The sequence below is a fragment of the Crotalus tigris genome, unplaced genomic scaffold (genome assembly GCF_016545835.1).
Source record: "Crotalus tigris isolate CLP2741 ecotype Arizona unplaced genomic scaffold, ASM1654583v1 scf7180000017668.6805642782:7212621, whole genome shotgun sequence".
Taxonomy (NCBI): domain Eukaryota; kingdom Metazoa; phylum Chordata; class Lepidosauria; order Squamata; family Viperidae; genus Crotalus; species Crotalus tigris.
In genome coordinates this window covers 3648066-3663070 of record NW_024096554.1, presented here as the reverse complement: position 1 = coordinate 3663070, position 15005 = coordinate 3648066, and the positions used below count along the sequence as shown (strand labels likewise).

The 15005-nt window shown below is 36.5% G+C and overlaps 1 protein-coding gene across 1 annotated transcript in view; it reads left to right on the top strand.

Annotated features, from left to right (window-relative positions):
• The window catches only part of LOC120305367 (dynein heavy chain 8, axonemal), an 89054-nt gene extending 78490 nt beyond the window's left edge, over positions 1 to 10564 (top strand). Inside the window, exons 49-53 of the mRNA XM_039337109.1 lie at positions 4119 to 4275; positions 7010 to 7162; positions 7260 to 7449; positions 8296 to 8417; positions 10123 to 10564. Of these exons, the coding sequence (XP_039193043.1) occupies positions 4119 to 4275; positions 7010 to 7162; positions 7260 to 7449; positions 8296 to 8417; positions 10123 to 10410 (910 nt within the window). The 3' untranslated portion in view covers positions 10411 to 10564. The remainder of the gene's footprint in view (positions 1 to 4118; positions 4276 to 7009; positions 7163 to 7259; positions 7450 to 8295; positions 8418 to 10122) is intronic.
• The last annotated feature ends 4441 nt before the right edge of the window (positions 10565 to 15005 follow it).

Here is a 15005-nt window from a genome sequence, read left to right as displayed (position 1 = left end):
CACGCAGTGACATTGATAGACTTTATCTACCAAGCAAATAGGTGGGCGTGAATGCTACAAGTACATCAGATGTTGAAGAAGAAAAATGCTTTGGAAGAATATCTGAAGACAATGATGAAGATGCACTGAAATAGTATATCAGGAAGGCTTACTAACTACTGGAGAGACCAAACTGGCCTACAAGAAAGACCAAATGAAGAACAGAATAGAGGCATGGGAAGACAAAGCACTACATGGCCAATACATGAAAAAATAGCTGGGAAAGCAGATAATAAATAAAACTGGCAATGGCTAAGAGCAGGGAAATTGAAGAAAAGAGACCGAGGGAATAATTCTGGCTGCACAAGACCAAGCTTAAGGACAAATGCATACAAAGTCAAAATTGAGAAGACAGCAACAGACAGTAAGTGCCGCCTATGCAAAGAAGCTGAAGAAACAGTGGACCACTTGGTAAGCTGTTGCAAGAAGATTGCACAGACTGATTACAAGCAGCGGCATGACAAAGTAGCAACAATGGTGCATTGGAAGATCTGCAAAAAATATCATTTGCCTGTAAGCAAAAACTGGTGGGATCATAAAATAGAGAAAGTCATAGAAAATGATAAAATTAAACTGCTCTGGGACTTCAGAATTCAAACAGACAAGCACCTGCAACATAACACCCCAGACTTAAAAATTGTCGATAAGAAAGACAAAAAAGTCTGGATAGTGGACGTGGCAGTGCCTGGAGACAGCAGAATAGAAGAGAAAGAACTGGAGAAGATAACAAAATACAAAGACCTACAAATAGAAATAGAAAGACTGTGGCAAAAGCAAGCAAGGGTAGTACCAATAGTCATAGGCTCCTTGGGTGCAATCCCAAAACAACTGGAGCACCACTTGAACACCATTGGCATTGACAAATTCGCTATTAGTCAATTGCAAAAGGCGGCCTTATTAGGAACTGCTTCCATCCTGCGACGATATCTGTAATACCATCAAACATCCACATCTGCCTATCCCAGGTCCTGGGTAAGGACTCGATAGGTAGACAAAATGCCAAATCCAGTCTGAACATCTGGCTGACTGTGCGATGAATGATAATAATATAATAATAATGATGAAGATGCACTGAAATTAGTATATCAGGAAGGCTTACTGAATACTGGAGAGACCAAACTGGCCTACAAGAAAGACCAAATGAAGAACAGAATAGAGGCATGGGAAGACAAAGCACTACATGGCCAATACATTAAAAAAATAGCTGGGAAAACAGATAATAACAAGACCTGGCAATGGCTAAGAGCAGGAAAATTGAAGAAAGAGACCGAGGGACTAATTCTGGCTGCACAAGACCAAGCCTTAAGGACAAATGCATATCAAGGCAAAATTGAGAAGACAGCAACAGACAGTAAGTGCCGCCTATGCAAAGAAGCTGAAGAAACAGTGGACCACCTGGTAAGCTGTTGCAAGAAGATTGCACAGACTGACTACAAGCAGCGGCATGACAAAGTAGCAACAATGGGGCATTGGAAGATCTGCAAAAAATATCATTTGCCTGTAAGCAAAAACTGGTGGGATCATAAAATAGAGAAAGTCATAGAAAATGATAAAATTAAACTGCTCTGGGACTTCAGAATTCAAACAGACAAGCACCTGCAACATAACACCCCAGACTTAAAAATTGTCAATAAGAAAGACAAAAAAGTCTGGATAGTGGACGTGGCAGTGCCTGGAGATAGCAGAATAGAAGAGAAAGAACTGGAGAAGATAACAAAATACAAAGACCTACAAATAGAAATAGAAAGACTGTGGCAAAAGCAAGCAAGGGTAGTACCAATAGTAATAGGCTCCTTGGGTGCAATCCCAAAACAACTGGAGCACCACTTGAACACCATTGGCATTGACAAATTCGCTATTAGTCAATTGCAAAAGGCGGCCTTACTAGGAACTGCTTCCATCCTGCGACGATATCTGTAATACCATCAAACATCCACATCTGCCTATCCCAGGTCCTGGGTAAGGACTCGATAGGTAGACAAAATGCCAAATCCAGTCAGAACATCTGGCTGACTGTGCGATGATCCATAATAATAATAATAATTCCTTGGTCTTTTCTAAAACCAACTTGTATATCTGGCATCTCCCAGAAAGAAAGAAAAGGCATAAAGAAAAAAAAACTATGACATAACAGTTGCATCATCACTGTAGTATGGCCCGAGGGTCTATTTTAAGCAAAAGGAAAGACTTAGCAACTGTCCTTCAAGGCTCCTGCCTCGAGCAGAGGGTTGAACCAGAAAACTTCTAGAGTCCCTTCTAGCCCTATGACTCTATGTTCTATGCTGATCCAAAGGCAGCATATCCCAGGGTATCGGAACGACTACCAAGAAAACCTGACATTTCATCCCAAGCCATAGCTGTCGCAAGAGAGGCAGTTTCTCAATAGATGACCAGACTGGATATCAAAGCATGCTTAGAAAAACAATTCCTGATATACTACATAAGGTTTTATAGGTAATACCCAACACTTTGAACTTGGTACAGAAAACTACCGGTATTGGCAGATAGTGCAGCAACCTAAACAACAGGTAGAATTCTATAACAGTGTATTTCTTCAGTTAGTAGCATTGCCACCACCTTCTGTATTGGTTGCAGTTTCTGATATATCTTCAGACATAATCCCATATAAATTGCAACAGTCCAAAGGTGTGGTAATCAGAACATGAGCATTTTGGTAAGGGTTGGATTGTAATTGACAGTCAGTGATAATCATTTTATTTATTTATTTAAAGCTTTTATATAGCTGCCCATATTGTACCGAAGCCTGGGTGGCTTGCAACTAAAAAAAACAATATGTATCTATAATAAAAACATTAAAACCAAAAGACCTGGAACTACAGCTAAACTTTCCCATCAATGCACAAGTTCTTGCCCTATCCTAGCATTTGGGGGGAAAGACAGTTCTTAAGTGTTTTTTAGGTTAAAAGTGTGGGGGCATGCAAAATCTCAGAGAAATGGTGATCCATAGAAAAGAGGCTGTCAGGGAAATGGCACTCATCTTAAATCCTAAGGGAAGGCCTTAGGAACATGCCCGCCCTTTTAAATCTGATAGGGCAGGCAAATGTCCTTGGGGAAAGGCAGCCCCGTGCCATGCAAGGCTTTCAAGGTAATAACTAGCTACTTGAATTTTGCCCAGAAGGAAACTGGGAACATGTGCAGCTCGCTTACAGATAATCTGTTTCTTTAAGCATTCTCTATTAGCTAATTCCACATCAGTTTCTCAATAACCTCATTTGGAATGCTAGGAAACTCTTCATGCAGCAGCTTTTTTAAAAAGTAGTTTGCTGTATGAGTTGAGAATTCCATCCACCATGCATACTTAAAGAACAATATACTGAAGGAAGTAAATGACATTTCTAGTTCGAGAGACTAGCATCTAACCGTTTGGGGAATCTACAGAAGCTTTAGATTTTTCTCCGTAGGTCCTTTCCTTTACCTCAGATTTTCTGCTTTAAAATTTAAAAAACTGAAAGCCCATTTGGAGCAGTAATATCTCCCTGTGCTTTAAAAATATTTTCAAAGCAATGCTGAATTTGTATACAGAGCACATGTTTACTACCTGTAGATCTTGAAGACAATCTGGTCAAGAATAACAAATTGTTCTCAAAAACTCCAAAGCAGTTCAGGGCCTCACAAACTCAAACCTGAAAGTTAGCCTAACTAAAAGTTTCCAAGTTCCTCCCCTCCTTTTCAGAAAAGAGAATGAGGAGATGGTAAGGGAAAAGATAGAAGACAAGCCTGCTGAGATAGGTCAACAAAGTGCTTAGTATTATACATGAACACAGCTGTGGTTTTTAAACTAATAATCAAAATTGTGTTTCATATTATGAGCTGTTAGTTGGCCTTGCCTGTTTTAAATACTCAGAAATATACAAAAGCCATTTCCTGGTTACATTCAAATGTCATGACCAATCATGGTTTGATCATCTTCAGTTTAATGAATTTGTTATCTTTCCCCCCAGAAATAGCAGGAATCAATTGAATTGTCTGTGGCTTTTTATTGTGGGTTATTTATAGCAATCCTATTTGACAACTTACATCTTCTCACTTTATTACATACCATTTAATATTCCTTTCAGATACCAGAGTAACACAGCAGCTGATGTCTTGAACACTATTACCAATATTCAACCAAAAGAAAGTGGAGGTGGAGTAGGAGAAACTCGAGAAGCTATTGTATATAGACTAGCTGAAGATATGCTTGAGAAACTGCCCCCTGATTATGTACCCCATGAGGTAATTGTTCTACAGTACACATAAGCATGAAAATACTGATCCATAGTGGTAAATTTCTTGCATTGTTTAAGAGTGCTGAAAGGAAATTCTCTTCTCAACCCCTTCTTGTGTGTGTCAATTTCATACATGCTATTGGGCAATTCTTTTTCTAGTCAAGATCCACACTTGCCCCTGAGGGCCATAGAATTATCATGGTTGTGTGATGCTATAGAGTTAAAATTTGGGGGGAGGGTGTGAGTTTTATGGTATCATTCAATATATTTTACAATAGGAAAATAAATAAATATCACCCTGGCTTTATCTTCTTTGTCATCAAGTATGAGAAGTGGGGGGTGGGTTCTGGAAATTATCCAAATAGCTGTATGGACTGTATGGAGCAGCTCTTTCAATTTTGCCAGAGGATCATATAAATAATACAGCAATTATTCAAACTATATTTTGTTGGCAATCATCTTGGCAAAATGCAAAATGATGTCTTTGGACAAAATGAAATGTTGCATTCCAACAAAAGAACCTCATTGTAATTTATTTTTTTATGTATTTATTTATTGATTGATCCAATTTATATGGCCACCCTTCTCAGCAAATGACTCTGAGCAGCAAACAAAATTAAAATACCATAATTGTAGAGCATGAAATTGGGGCTATAATGGCTTGGTCTGTTTTCTAGTAGTCTCAGACCCTGAACAGTATGGCTTGCAATAATTTAGGGAACACTGTATTTGACTTACCTTGGACCATATATTTATTCTTCTGAGGGATTTCCATAGGACAGCATTACCTTGTTTTTAAATATGCTTTCGGCATTGCTTGGCTGAAAGCCTGACATTAAATATGCATTTTCAAAGCTCTTAGTATCTTAATTCCAAGGGGCTTGTCTTATTAAAAAGTCTACAGCTGGTGATTCTCAACTACTCGTTATTTATATCTCTTCGAATAATTCTTGGGTTAAAAAGAGCTAAAATCACTTTCCTAGGGCTGCACTAAATGTTAATGAAGAAGAGGCAAAAGGGGCAGCTTTGAGGGCAAATAATTTCAAAACCGATCCCTCCTTTTGTTTCTCATTCACTGGTGTCTGTTCAAAGCTGCTTCTTTTCTTAATATGTGTTTTTGAAAACACTTTTCAATTTTTTAAAAAGGAATGTCTTGCTGAGGTGATCCTGTCCTCCCCACCTCCGGTCACTGAAAAAGATGTTATTGCATGATAATATCAGGAAATAATATTAGAATAAAGTTCTACTTCAGAATGAATGAATGAATGGACAATGAAATGCTTTGTCCTGCTTTTTAACCCTCTACTTCCAATACACCTGAATAGGACTTTTATTTTTTAGAGAATAGTTTCCTGACATGCACCCATCTTGCTTTAGCTAGACTCTAAATCTGCTGTTAGAAGAAATTCTCAGGTGCTACATAAGGAGAAAATGAGTCCCTTTATGATGTTAAAATCTGAATTTCATTGTATATGTATCTAATTACTCTACCTGAAGGAAAAATTATTAGCTAATCATTTACCAATGAGAATGTTTTCCTTGATTCCATATTTCACATCAAAGGTCATGTGCATCCCTAGATTATAATAACTGCAAACAAATAAATTTTCATATTTATAGTCAAGATGCTGCAAATATTGGGGCATCTGTCCTGCCTTTTAAAACTCCAATGAGGAGCTGAAGAGCAATGAGAAAAGATGCTATAAAGATTCACTCAGAAGAAATATGAAAGAATAAGACAAATATTAAAGTTGTAATTTCTCCTCTTGCTTAAAGAAAAAACATAGCTTTATTAAATGTAGTACATATTTACTGTTATTAGTTACCATACTTATTTCTCAAAATTTAATGGTTACTTGCATTGCTGCAACAATGGCTTACAAATCTTAAATAAACATAAGAATACAATAATTGCATTGCCTTCCACTAACTGGATGGTCATTTCCATTATATATCTGAGCTTAGAGGATCATAATGTCTACTGATTTAAGGCACATTCCACTGAGGGTAGCTCACAAACATTCTCCATTAGAATTCATGGTGGCTGCATAGAATTACTTCATGAAATTTGCTAACTATTTGAATACATACAGGAATACTTGAGTTCTAAAGATACACTTGGTTTTGCAGTAGCATTATAATGCTTCTTTCTGTTAAAACAAAGCATAATCTCTGAGCTTGGTTCTTTTCTTGAAGGTGTTTCATTACCCAAAGTAGGTAACATCAGTGCACCTCATTTCAACCCTGAGCTACAAATATTCTTCTGTGTTGATAAAGCATGATCAATTTCTGGATTGAACTCTTAATTTGCTTTTCATCATCTACTGTCTTTATTCTCACATATTCACATGATTTCCTACAAATATTTTCACAACAGCTCACCAAATAAATATTCAAAGTTAATTTAGGCCAGCCCTCTTGTAAGAGTGAGGTTGCATTTCAAACTGGTGTACCATCAAAGAGCAAAATATGTTCATTATCAAGGTATCAGAGTTATTATCAATGGGGTTTATTGTCATTTGTGATATTCTGCCTCTAGCACTAAATGAGAACTATAGTAGACTTGGCTGGGAAGAGGAGAAGGAAATTGCTGTTTACAGTGCTAATGCACATGAACATATAGGCAGATCCTATATAGTATTGTAAACAGGAAGACTGTTGCTTGAATATTCTTTATTTAGGATAAAGCTATTCTAAATGCTTTTTTATTGACTTGTTTTCTTTTAATTATTTTTATTTAGGTAAAAGCTCGTTTAATTAAAATGGGCCACCTTAATTCTATGAACATTTTTCTTCGCCAAGAAATTGACCGAATGCAGAAAGTTATCAAAATAGTCCGAAACAGCCTCCTTGACCTTAAACTAGCCATAGAAGGAACTATTATTATGAGTGAGGTAACTAAGTACAGTATTATATATAATTATGCATTCTGAAATAAAGCCTTTTTCTATTCAAATATATCATTACATGTTTAATCTTTTACTTCTCTAGAACTTAAGAGACGCTCTTGATAACATGTATGATGCTCGAATTCCTCAGCTCTGGAAGCGTGTATCATGGGATTCTTCTACCCTGGGTTTCTGGTTTACTGAACTTTTAGAGAGAAATTCCCAGTTCCGTGTTTGGATCTTTGAAGGAAGACCACATGTATTTTGGATGACTGGATTTTTTAATCCTCAGGGTAAATATCATTTATTATACATAAAATAAACAATATGTTCTGTTACAAGAGTGGAGCCTTATTAGTCTATTAAAAAGCATAACTCTTCCATTACATTTGTTTTATTCTATCACATCCATATAGGAGTAGAGGCAGGAATCCAATATATATAAAGAATTTTTTTCAATTGCATGGTTATAAATTATAAATTATTGTTCAGGATTTCTGTTAGATTCATGTGAAAGTCACATTTCTCTTTATCTGATTATTTTAAAAAAAACCAGTGAATAGAGCATCATTTAAGCCATACATATTAAATATATATAATTCTTTCTAAAACTGTTAACATGTACAAGCTTGTTTCATATAAATGAAAGTCAATATGCATGCACTATCAAGGATCCCCCCCCATTTTTATGTAGAATTTTATTACAACTTGAAATTACTAAATCAACAAAATTCTGCATTTCATAAAGTGATTTAAAAGTACAATGTTCTTTTAAGGATTGCCTTTGAAATTCTTATCCTAGTCATGATTAGAGGATTATCTACCCCTCATTGGCACCTTTCTTTTATTCACAAAAGACATTTACAGATTTTTTTGGAAAAGCAAAAGAGGAAGATAAATAATTGCAGGAGAATACAAGTCAGAATTTGGTATCATCAATAGTTTGAGGACTCTTGTTGTATTTTTCTTATTTTTCTTGTGTTTTTTTTTATTTACCCATATTTTGTGTTAGGAATTTTGGCTGAATATTTTAGTGGTTTTTTTATGTGAACATTTTAGCCATAGAACATTCCAGTATAAAAATGTATACAAGAAAAAGATTGTGTTCAACTTGTCTTATTCTTTGGCCCCTTTTACAGGGTTTCTAACAGCTATGAGACAAGAGGTTACACGAGCTCATAAAGGCTGGGCTTTGGATACAGTGACCATCCATAATGAAGTACTGAAACAGATCAAAGAAGAAATCACTGCAGCCCCTCCTGTAAGTATATCATGGGTACATCCTTTTTTGCATTAATTTCCAAACTACGTCTATGTTCTAATAATTCTAATCTGATTTTTTTAAAAAAAAATGTTTGGTTTTATTTATTTATTTATTTATGAGACTTATATACCGCTTTAAGTGCAAGCACTCTCTAAGCGGTGTACACCAGTAAGCAATGTATGTATGTATGTATGTATGTATGTGTATATATATATATATATATATATATATATATATATATATATATATATATATATACATATATACATACATACATACACATACAATCTGGGTCCTCATTTTACCTACCCCAGAAGGATGGAAGGCTGAGTCAACCTTGAGCCGGTGAGATTTGAACCGCTGACCTGCTGAACACAGTCAGCTAAAGTGGCCTGCAGTATGCACTCTAACTGCTGCACCACCTTGTATTTGCTTTAGATTTTTCAACAATGAAATGAACTATAAAAGAAAGAAAGCACATGTGTTTTTCACTTATGTAGCCCTAACATACTCCTTTCCTATCTTACACCACCAAAGTAGCAAAGATAGAGGAGGGAGTTAGAGGAAGATGACATCCCTGTAACAAAAAAGCCCCCGCCGCCCCCCCCCAAAAAGTCAACACAGTGTAGGCTTCATTAACAGAGGGATAGAATCAAGATCACATGAAGTATTAATACCACTTTACAATGCCTTGGTAAAGCCACACTTGGAATACTGTAAAAAAGATGTTGAGACTCTAGAAAGAGTACAGAGAAGAGCAATAAAGATGATTAGGGGACTGGAGGCTAAAACATATAAGGAACGGTTGCTGGAATTGGGTATGTCTAGTTTAATGAAGAAAAGGACGAGGGGGGACATGATAGCAGTGTTCCAATATCTCAGGGGCTGCCACAAAGAAGAGGGAGTCAAGCTATTCTCCAAAATGCCTGAAGGCAGGACAAGAAGCAATAGATGGAAACTAATTAAGGAGAGAAGCAACCTAGAACTAAGGAGAAACTTCCTGACAGTTAGAACAATAAACCAGTGGAACGACCTGCCTCCAGAAGCAGTGAATGCTCCAACACTGGAAGTTTTTAAGAAAAGACTGGACAGCCATTTGTCCGAAATGGTATAGGATTTCCTGCCTGAGCAGGGGGTTGGACTAGATGACCTCCAAGGTCACTTCCTCCAAGGTCCCTCCCCCATGAGGGGGAAGGGGGACGACTGCAGGAAATATAGGATTCTACAAAGGATTTTTTTATTGCATTCTGTTCCTGCATTTTTTCTGACTCCATAATATTGTTTTTTTGTTAAAGTACATCAGATATGGATATAAGTAGAGATGTTGAAGTAAATAGATTTACATTTATATATCCGCCCTAAGAAAAATAGATATTAGGGAATTAGAGAATATACAGGCTGAGTCCATGCCCAGATAGAAAGGTGCATAGAGCATAAGACAGAAAACTACTTTTAATCTCACAGCCCAAAAAGTATTTCAATTCTTTTCAGTAAACACAAACATGTGAACATTGTTCATTATCATTCAGAAGCATTATAGATTGTTTTATTTTCTCAAATTATGCTAGTATTTTTTCCCCCTTTTCAGGTTTTGCCAATTATACTATACTTTATACCAGACAGGTTAAATCAGTCAAGTTATGTTATAATAGTAAAAGCTGATAATTTTCTAACATAATAAATATTCATTCTTTTTATATAGGAAGGGGTTTATATCTATGGATTATACTTGGATGGAGCTGGATGGGATAGACGTAATAATAAGCTCACTGAATCTACTGCAAAGATTCTTTTCACTTTACTTCCTGTTGTACATATATTTGCAATTAACACAACAGGCCCAAGAGATCCTAAACTTTATGTTTGTCCCATTTATAAGAAGCCAAGAAGAACAGATTTGACCTATATCACTGCAATCTACTTAAGAACAACTGTATCTCCTGATCATTGGATACTGAGAGGAGTAGCTCTTCTATGTGACATTAAATAAATTCTAGTCCTTGGACTACAACAGAAACATGCAACGTTCTTCAGAATACTAGGGCATAGAAATTTATTTTTCCTTAAAATTAGATAGATACTCTGTTCCCTCTTTCTAGCAATTCTTATATAGTTGTGTTTTGTTTTCTAGCTACATTAAATCTTATTGTCAAAATGTAAATTCAATCTTAGTTTTGGTCTTTTTCTCCTTTCCATGATAATTGTACTTTATAACTAAAAGTATTATCGTATTTGAATTAAATGGGACAGGTTTTTGGAATATTTGTATGAGCTAGATTTTTAAAAATGTATTTGTTAGAACCCAAGTTTTAACTGGTTTGTGAATCAACTGCCTGTCAGAAGCTATAGAAAAGCATATTCCATTTTTGAAGGTATTGTGCAGAAAATATTTGGGGAAATGTGTGTGGGCAGTTTTCAAAAAGGCATTGCAAGTAACAGCTCAGTTACAACATTCTTTTAAGCAAGCTTAGCTGGATTGAAAGCTAAAAAATTAAGCAGGAGGGAGGCATTTCTTTACATGAGATGTAACATACAGCCTTTATAAGCATAATGACAAAAGCTGCTATCAGAACAAATTTTACCACAGAGAATATTTTAATGTTTAGACCAATGTGCCTTTACAGGTGGGGAAACAGCACTTCCAGACTTACCTCTGAGGGCAAAATCTTCACAATGATCAGTATGTCATTGTACTAACATTAGACATTGACATTGAACTTTCTCAGATATTGGGTGACCAGCTCATAATTGCATACAGACATCCATGGAAACTTGAGTAGGCTTTTATAAGGGAGCAATAATAAACAAAATTACATTTATGGTAACCCTGAAACAGACCCAGTTATCTATGCTGCTCTACTACACTAAGTACAAAGACAGACCCTAAGAAGAATATAAATTTCATTAGAGGGACCTTCACATATTTTCTTCTAATGTGATTTATACCATCATCTGCTGATCAAACCCTTCTGGATAGGAGGAGCTTTGTGCAAAATAATTAAGGGATACAATTCTGACATCAAGGCATAAGAACAAAGTAATAGCAGAGCATTTCGATCTCTTAGGACATTTTCTGGCAGACTTCAAACTGGCTGTTATTTTGGGGGATGGGGAATGGGAGAGTTAAAAAGGGGCCCTGAATGGGAGATTCCTGCATTCACATATATAGAAAAGTTTCTGGCAATCTCAGAAGGTCCCAACAAACAATATGAGTTTTATAACATAATTACAATTATTAATTCATAAAATACTGGTAAACTGTCTTACATTTAACTTCTATATGCATAACCTGTTTTCTCCTCCCTTACCTCCTGCTCCATTTAATTTCAATTTAAAACATACAACCATCTAGCCACTCTGTTATGCATCTGCTGAAGTAAAATACAGTTCCTGAAATACAACAGGCTAACATAAGGAATGCAGATCACTTTCCATATCATTGGCTGTTAGCTAAGAATGTTTTTTATTTCAATGATTTATGACAAAAATGTGTTTTCTTGGGGATTATCTATACTTGATCCATTTTGAATGCTCCAAATTAAGCTGTGCAGAAAGATAACTCAGCTCTGATATTCAATACTTCACAATCATAATTAATTAGCTGGCAATTTTATACTCATTCCTGTTTAAATCTCGTCAAGCTACTTTTGTATGTATTCCATCAGTTATTTCCAGCTATCAAAATTTTGAGCCTAAATGTAATGATCTGCTTTAAGGGGCTGAATAGGATATGTTTGTTTTATTGATCAAAATTTGTATCAGACATTTAGGGCATGATTACCAATAATCACCAGATACTGGAGAAATACTTCACTGCCTGAACCTTAATAATTTATTTCTAGTTTCTTACCAAACTACTTGATATGGTACAATGCTTTTGCAATATCTGTCTTAAACAATCTTTCTATCACTTAATTATAGACACGGCATGGGTGGTTTATTGTTATAGTAAATCAAAAGTATTGACATATCACAAATTTGCAAGTGGGGACTTATTTCCCTTGCTGATTATTCCTTAAAAAACATTTCTCATTTCAGTCTAAGGGATTCTATTAGAAAAGAAAAATTTGGGGTCAGTGAAGCTGATTCATTCAATCCTTCTACAACTATTCTTTGAAACTGTAATTCTTCCTAAAAATTAAAATAGTTCTAAAAAGGAATTGAACTCAGATAGCCAATGATATATTTAGCAAGTCAATACCCCTCGATCTGGTAACCTGTAAACATGCTGGAATCCAGGTTACCAATTCCCACCGAGCATGGCTAATGGTGATATCAGCTGGAGATCATGGGCATTGAACATCCAACACACCAGGATCCTGGTGAAAAAAGAGGGTTTAAAGTTACATTTTACCTCATATCCTTGGAAATCTGATATGCCACAGGTGTCAGACCCTAGCATAATACAGTAAATGGAGGCCTTGTGTAGTAAATAGATCTTGACACAATGGCTGTAATTCGCACAAAATGTTTACCCATAATTTATTTAATGTAGTTTATTGCATTAATCCAGTTGTTGAATCATAAATGAATTAGACAGATTATATAGCAAGCTAAAACACAAGCTACTGTACCTTTTTACCTAGTAGGCTGTATATACATTTCTAGTCAATTAATATATGTGCACTCAACCAAAAATCCTACAAGAGATAGGGCACCATCCCAGGAAATATAGCTATTTCTAGATGCAATGCTGCTTCAGATTAAGCAACATCTATATCTTTACTACTTCAGACAGAAAATGTACTGGGCAGTAGGAATAACCTTGAGGAATGGGAGGAAGAAATCGTCAGACAAAAGAATTTTGATCCAAGGCAGAAATGTAATTTGAGAAAATGTGTCAGACTTGACTGTCCCTAATTTTCACAAAGATAAAGGGAGGGAGGGGGAAGCATATTCAGACTTACAAGGTTCTGTTATTGTAATTTTATAATAAAAGTTATATTAACATTCCTAGCTTTGGTTTTCTAGTCTGGTTTATCCCAAAGGACTGACAGAAAAGTTCCTTTGAAGGGTAAATCTGGAGTAGAAAAAGTAGCACAATCTCCTCTTCTATGTTTTCAACTAGCCATATGTGAACTGCCCTTTTTGTTTGTAAAGAGGGTTTACCGGCCTATTGTACATTTCAGTGTAATATTTATGCATTTATTTATGTCTCAGTGCTTGCAGTTAAGCGAAACAGAGCAGAAATCCTGTAGCTTACAATTCATGCAGAGTTTCTGCATAATACAGAAATCGTCATTAATTGGTTCTGGGAGGCATGATGAGTACCAAAAACGATGAGCCAAACAAATTTTTCCCATAAGGAATAATGTAAATAAATTTAATGCATTGCCAAACAAAAGATAATGCACATTTTAAAGCAATATGTAAAAAGATTGAGTTGTACATCATTGCTTTATATGAGAATAAAGCTAAAAAATAGTAAATACTTAGATCAGTGGTTCTCAACCTTTTTAATGCCGCAACCCCCAACCGGTTGTAAGTCGAGGACTACCCAACTGGTCGTAAGTCGAGGACTACCCAACCAGTTGTAAGTCGAGGACTTTCCCTGCCTGGGAGCGGTGCGCATACATGGTGCCGCCCCCTGCGCCAGCCAAGGCGTAGCTGGCAAGCGGCCGAGGCGTAGCTGGCCCAGCCCAAGGGAGGTAAGGCACTCACCGGGCCCCACGCGCGCCAGCAACCCTCCCTGCGCCCGCCGGCCTCCCACCTCCCACCCCTGGCCCTCTTTTACTTACATTTTTAGTAGTTGCTCAGCAGGGAGGGGTGGAAACTTCCAGACAGCTCGCCTTCGCTGCAGACAACTTGCAGCACCGTTTGCAGAATGGGACTTTTGGCGGGCTCAGCAGGGCAGAGACAGCCTGGACAATTCCTATTGGCTTTTGAAAGCCAATAGAATTAGACTCTATTCAAGAGAGTCTATTCTATTGGCTTTCAAAAGCCAATAGAATAAAAGGGAGTAGCACAGCTAAGGAAAAGGGGGAAAAAATGGCGGACTGCGTTGTTTGGCGACCCCTGTGAAATGGTCATTCGACCCCAAATGGGGTCCTGACCCACAGGTTGAGAACCACTGACTTAAATTAAATAAAATAAAAATGTCATTTTACTTATACTTATGAGAGAAAAAAAGGACAAAAAATACACAAAATGTGCACAGAAGCTAAGATAAGACTGCAAGAGGATGTACACAGGGCAAGAGCTATCACTTGACTAATGTGTCATCCTTTGTTTCAGCTGGTAAAGGTAACAAGTCACAAGGCAACTGACAATAACAAGTTCTAGCTTATGTGTTGAGTGCCAATCAAACGACAATACTGGGATAAAATTTTCTCATCAAAATGTGTTGAGTACCAAATTAAATGAGTTTCAAAGCAGTTGAGCACTGAGGTATAACTTTTTAAACCATGTAAGTGAGTGTCTTTAAGGAAATGAATCAGAGGAACAACTAAAGCCTTGAACAGGAATCCTCAGATTTCCTTCCCCGAATCTATTCCCTTTCTCACCACTGTTGTCACTATTCATTCATTTGCTTGTCCTTCCCGATCTAAAAATAAATAAATAATTCCTTCAGAAAGAGAACATAAA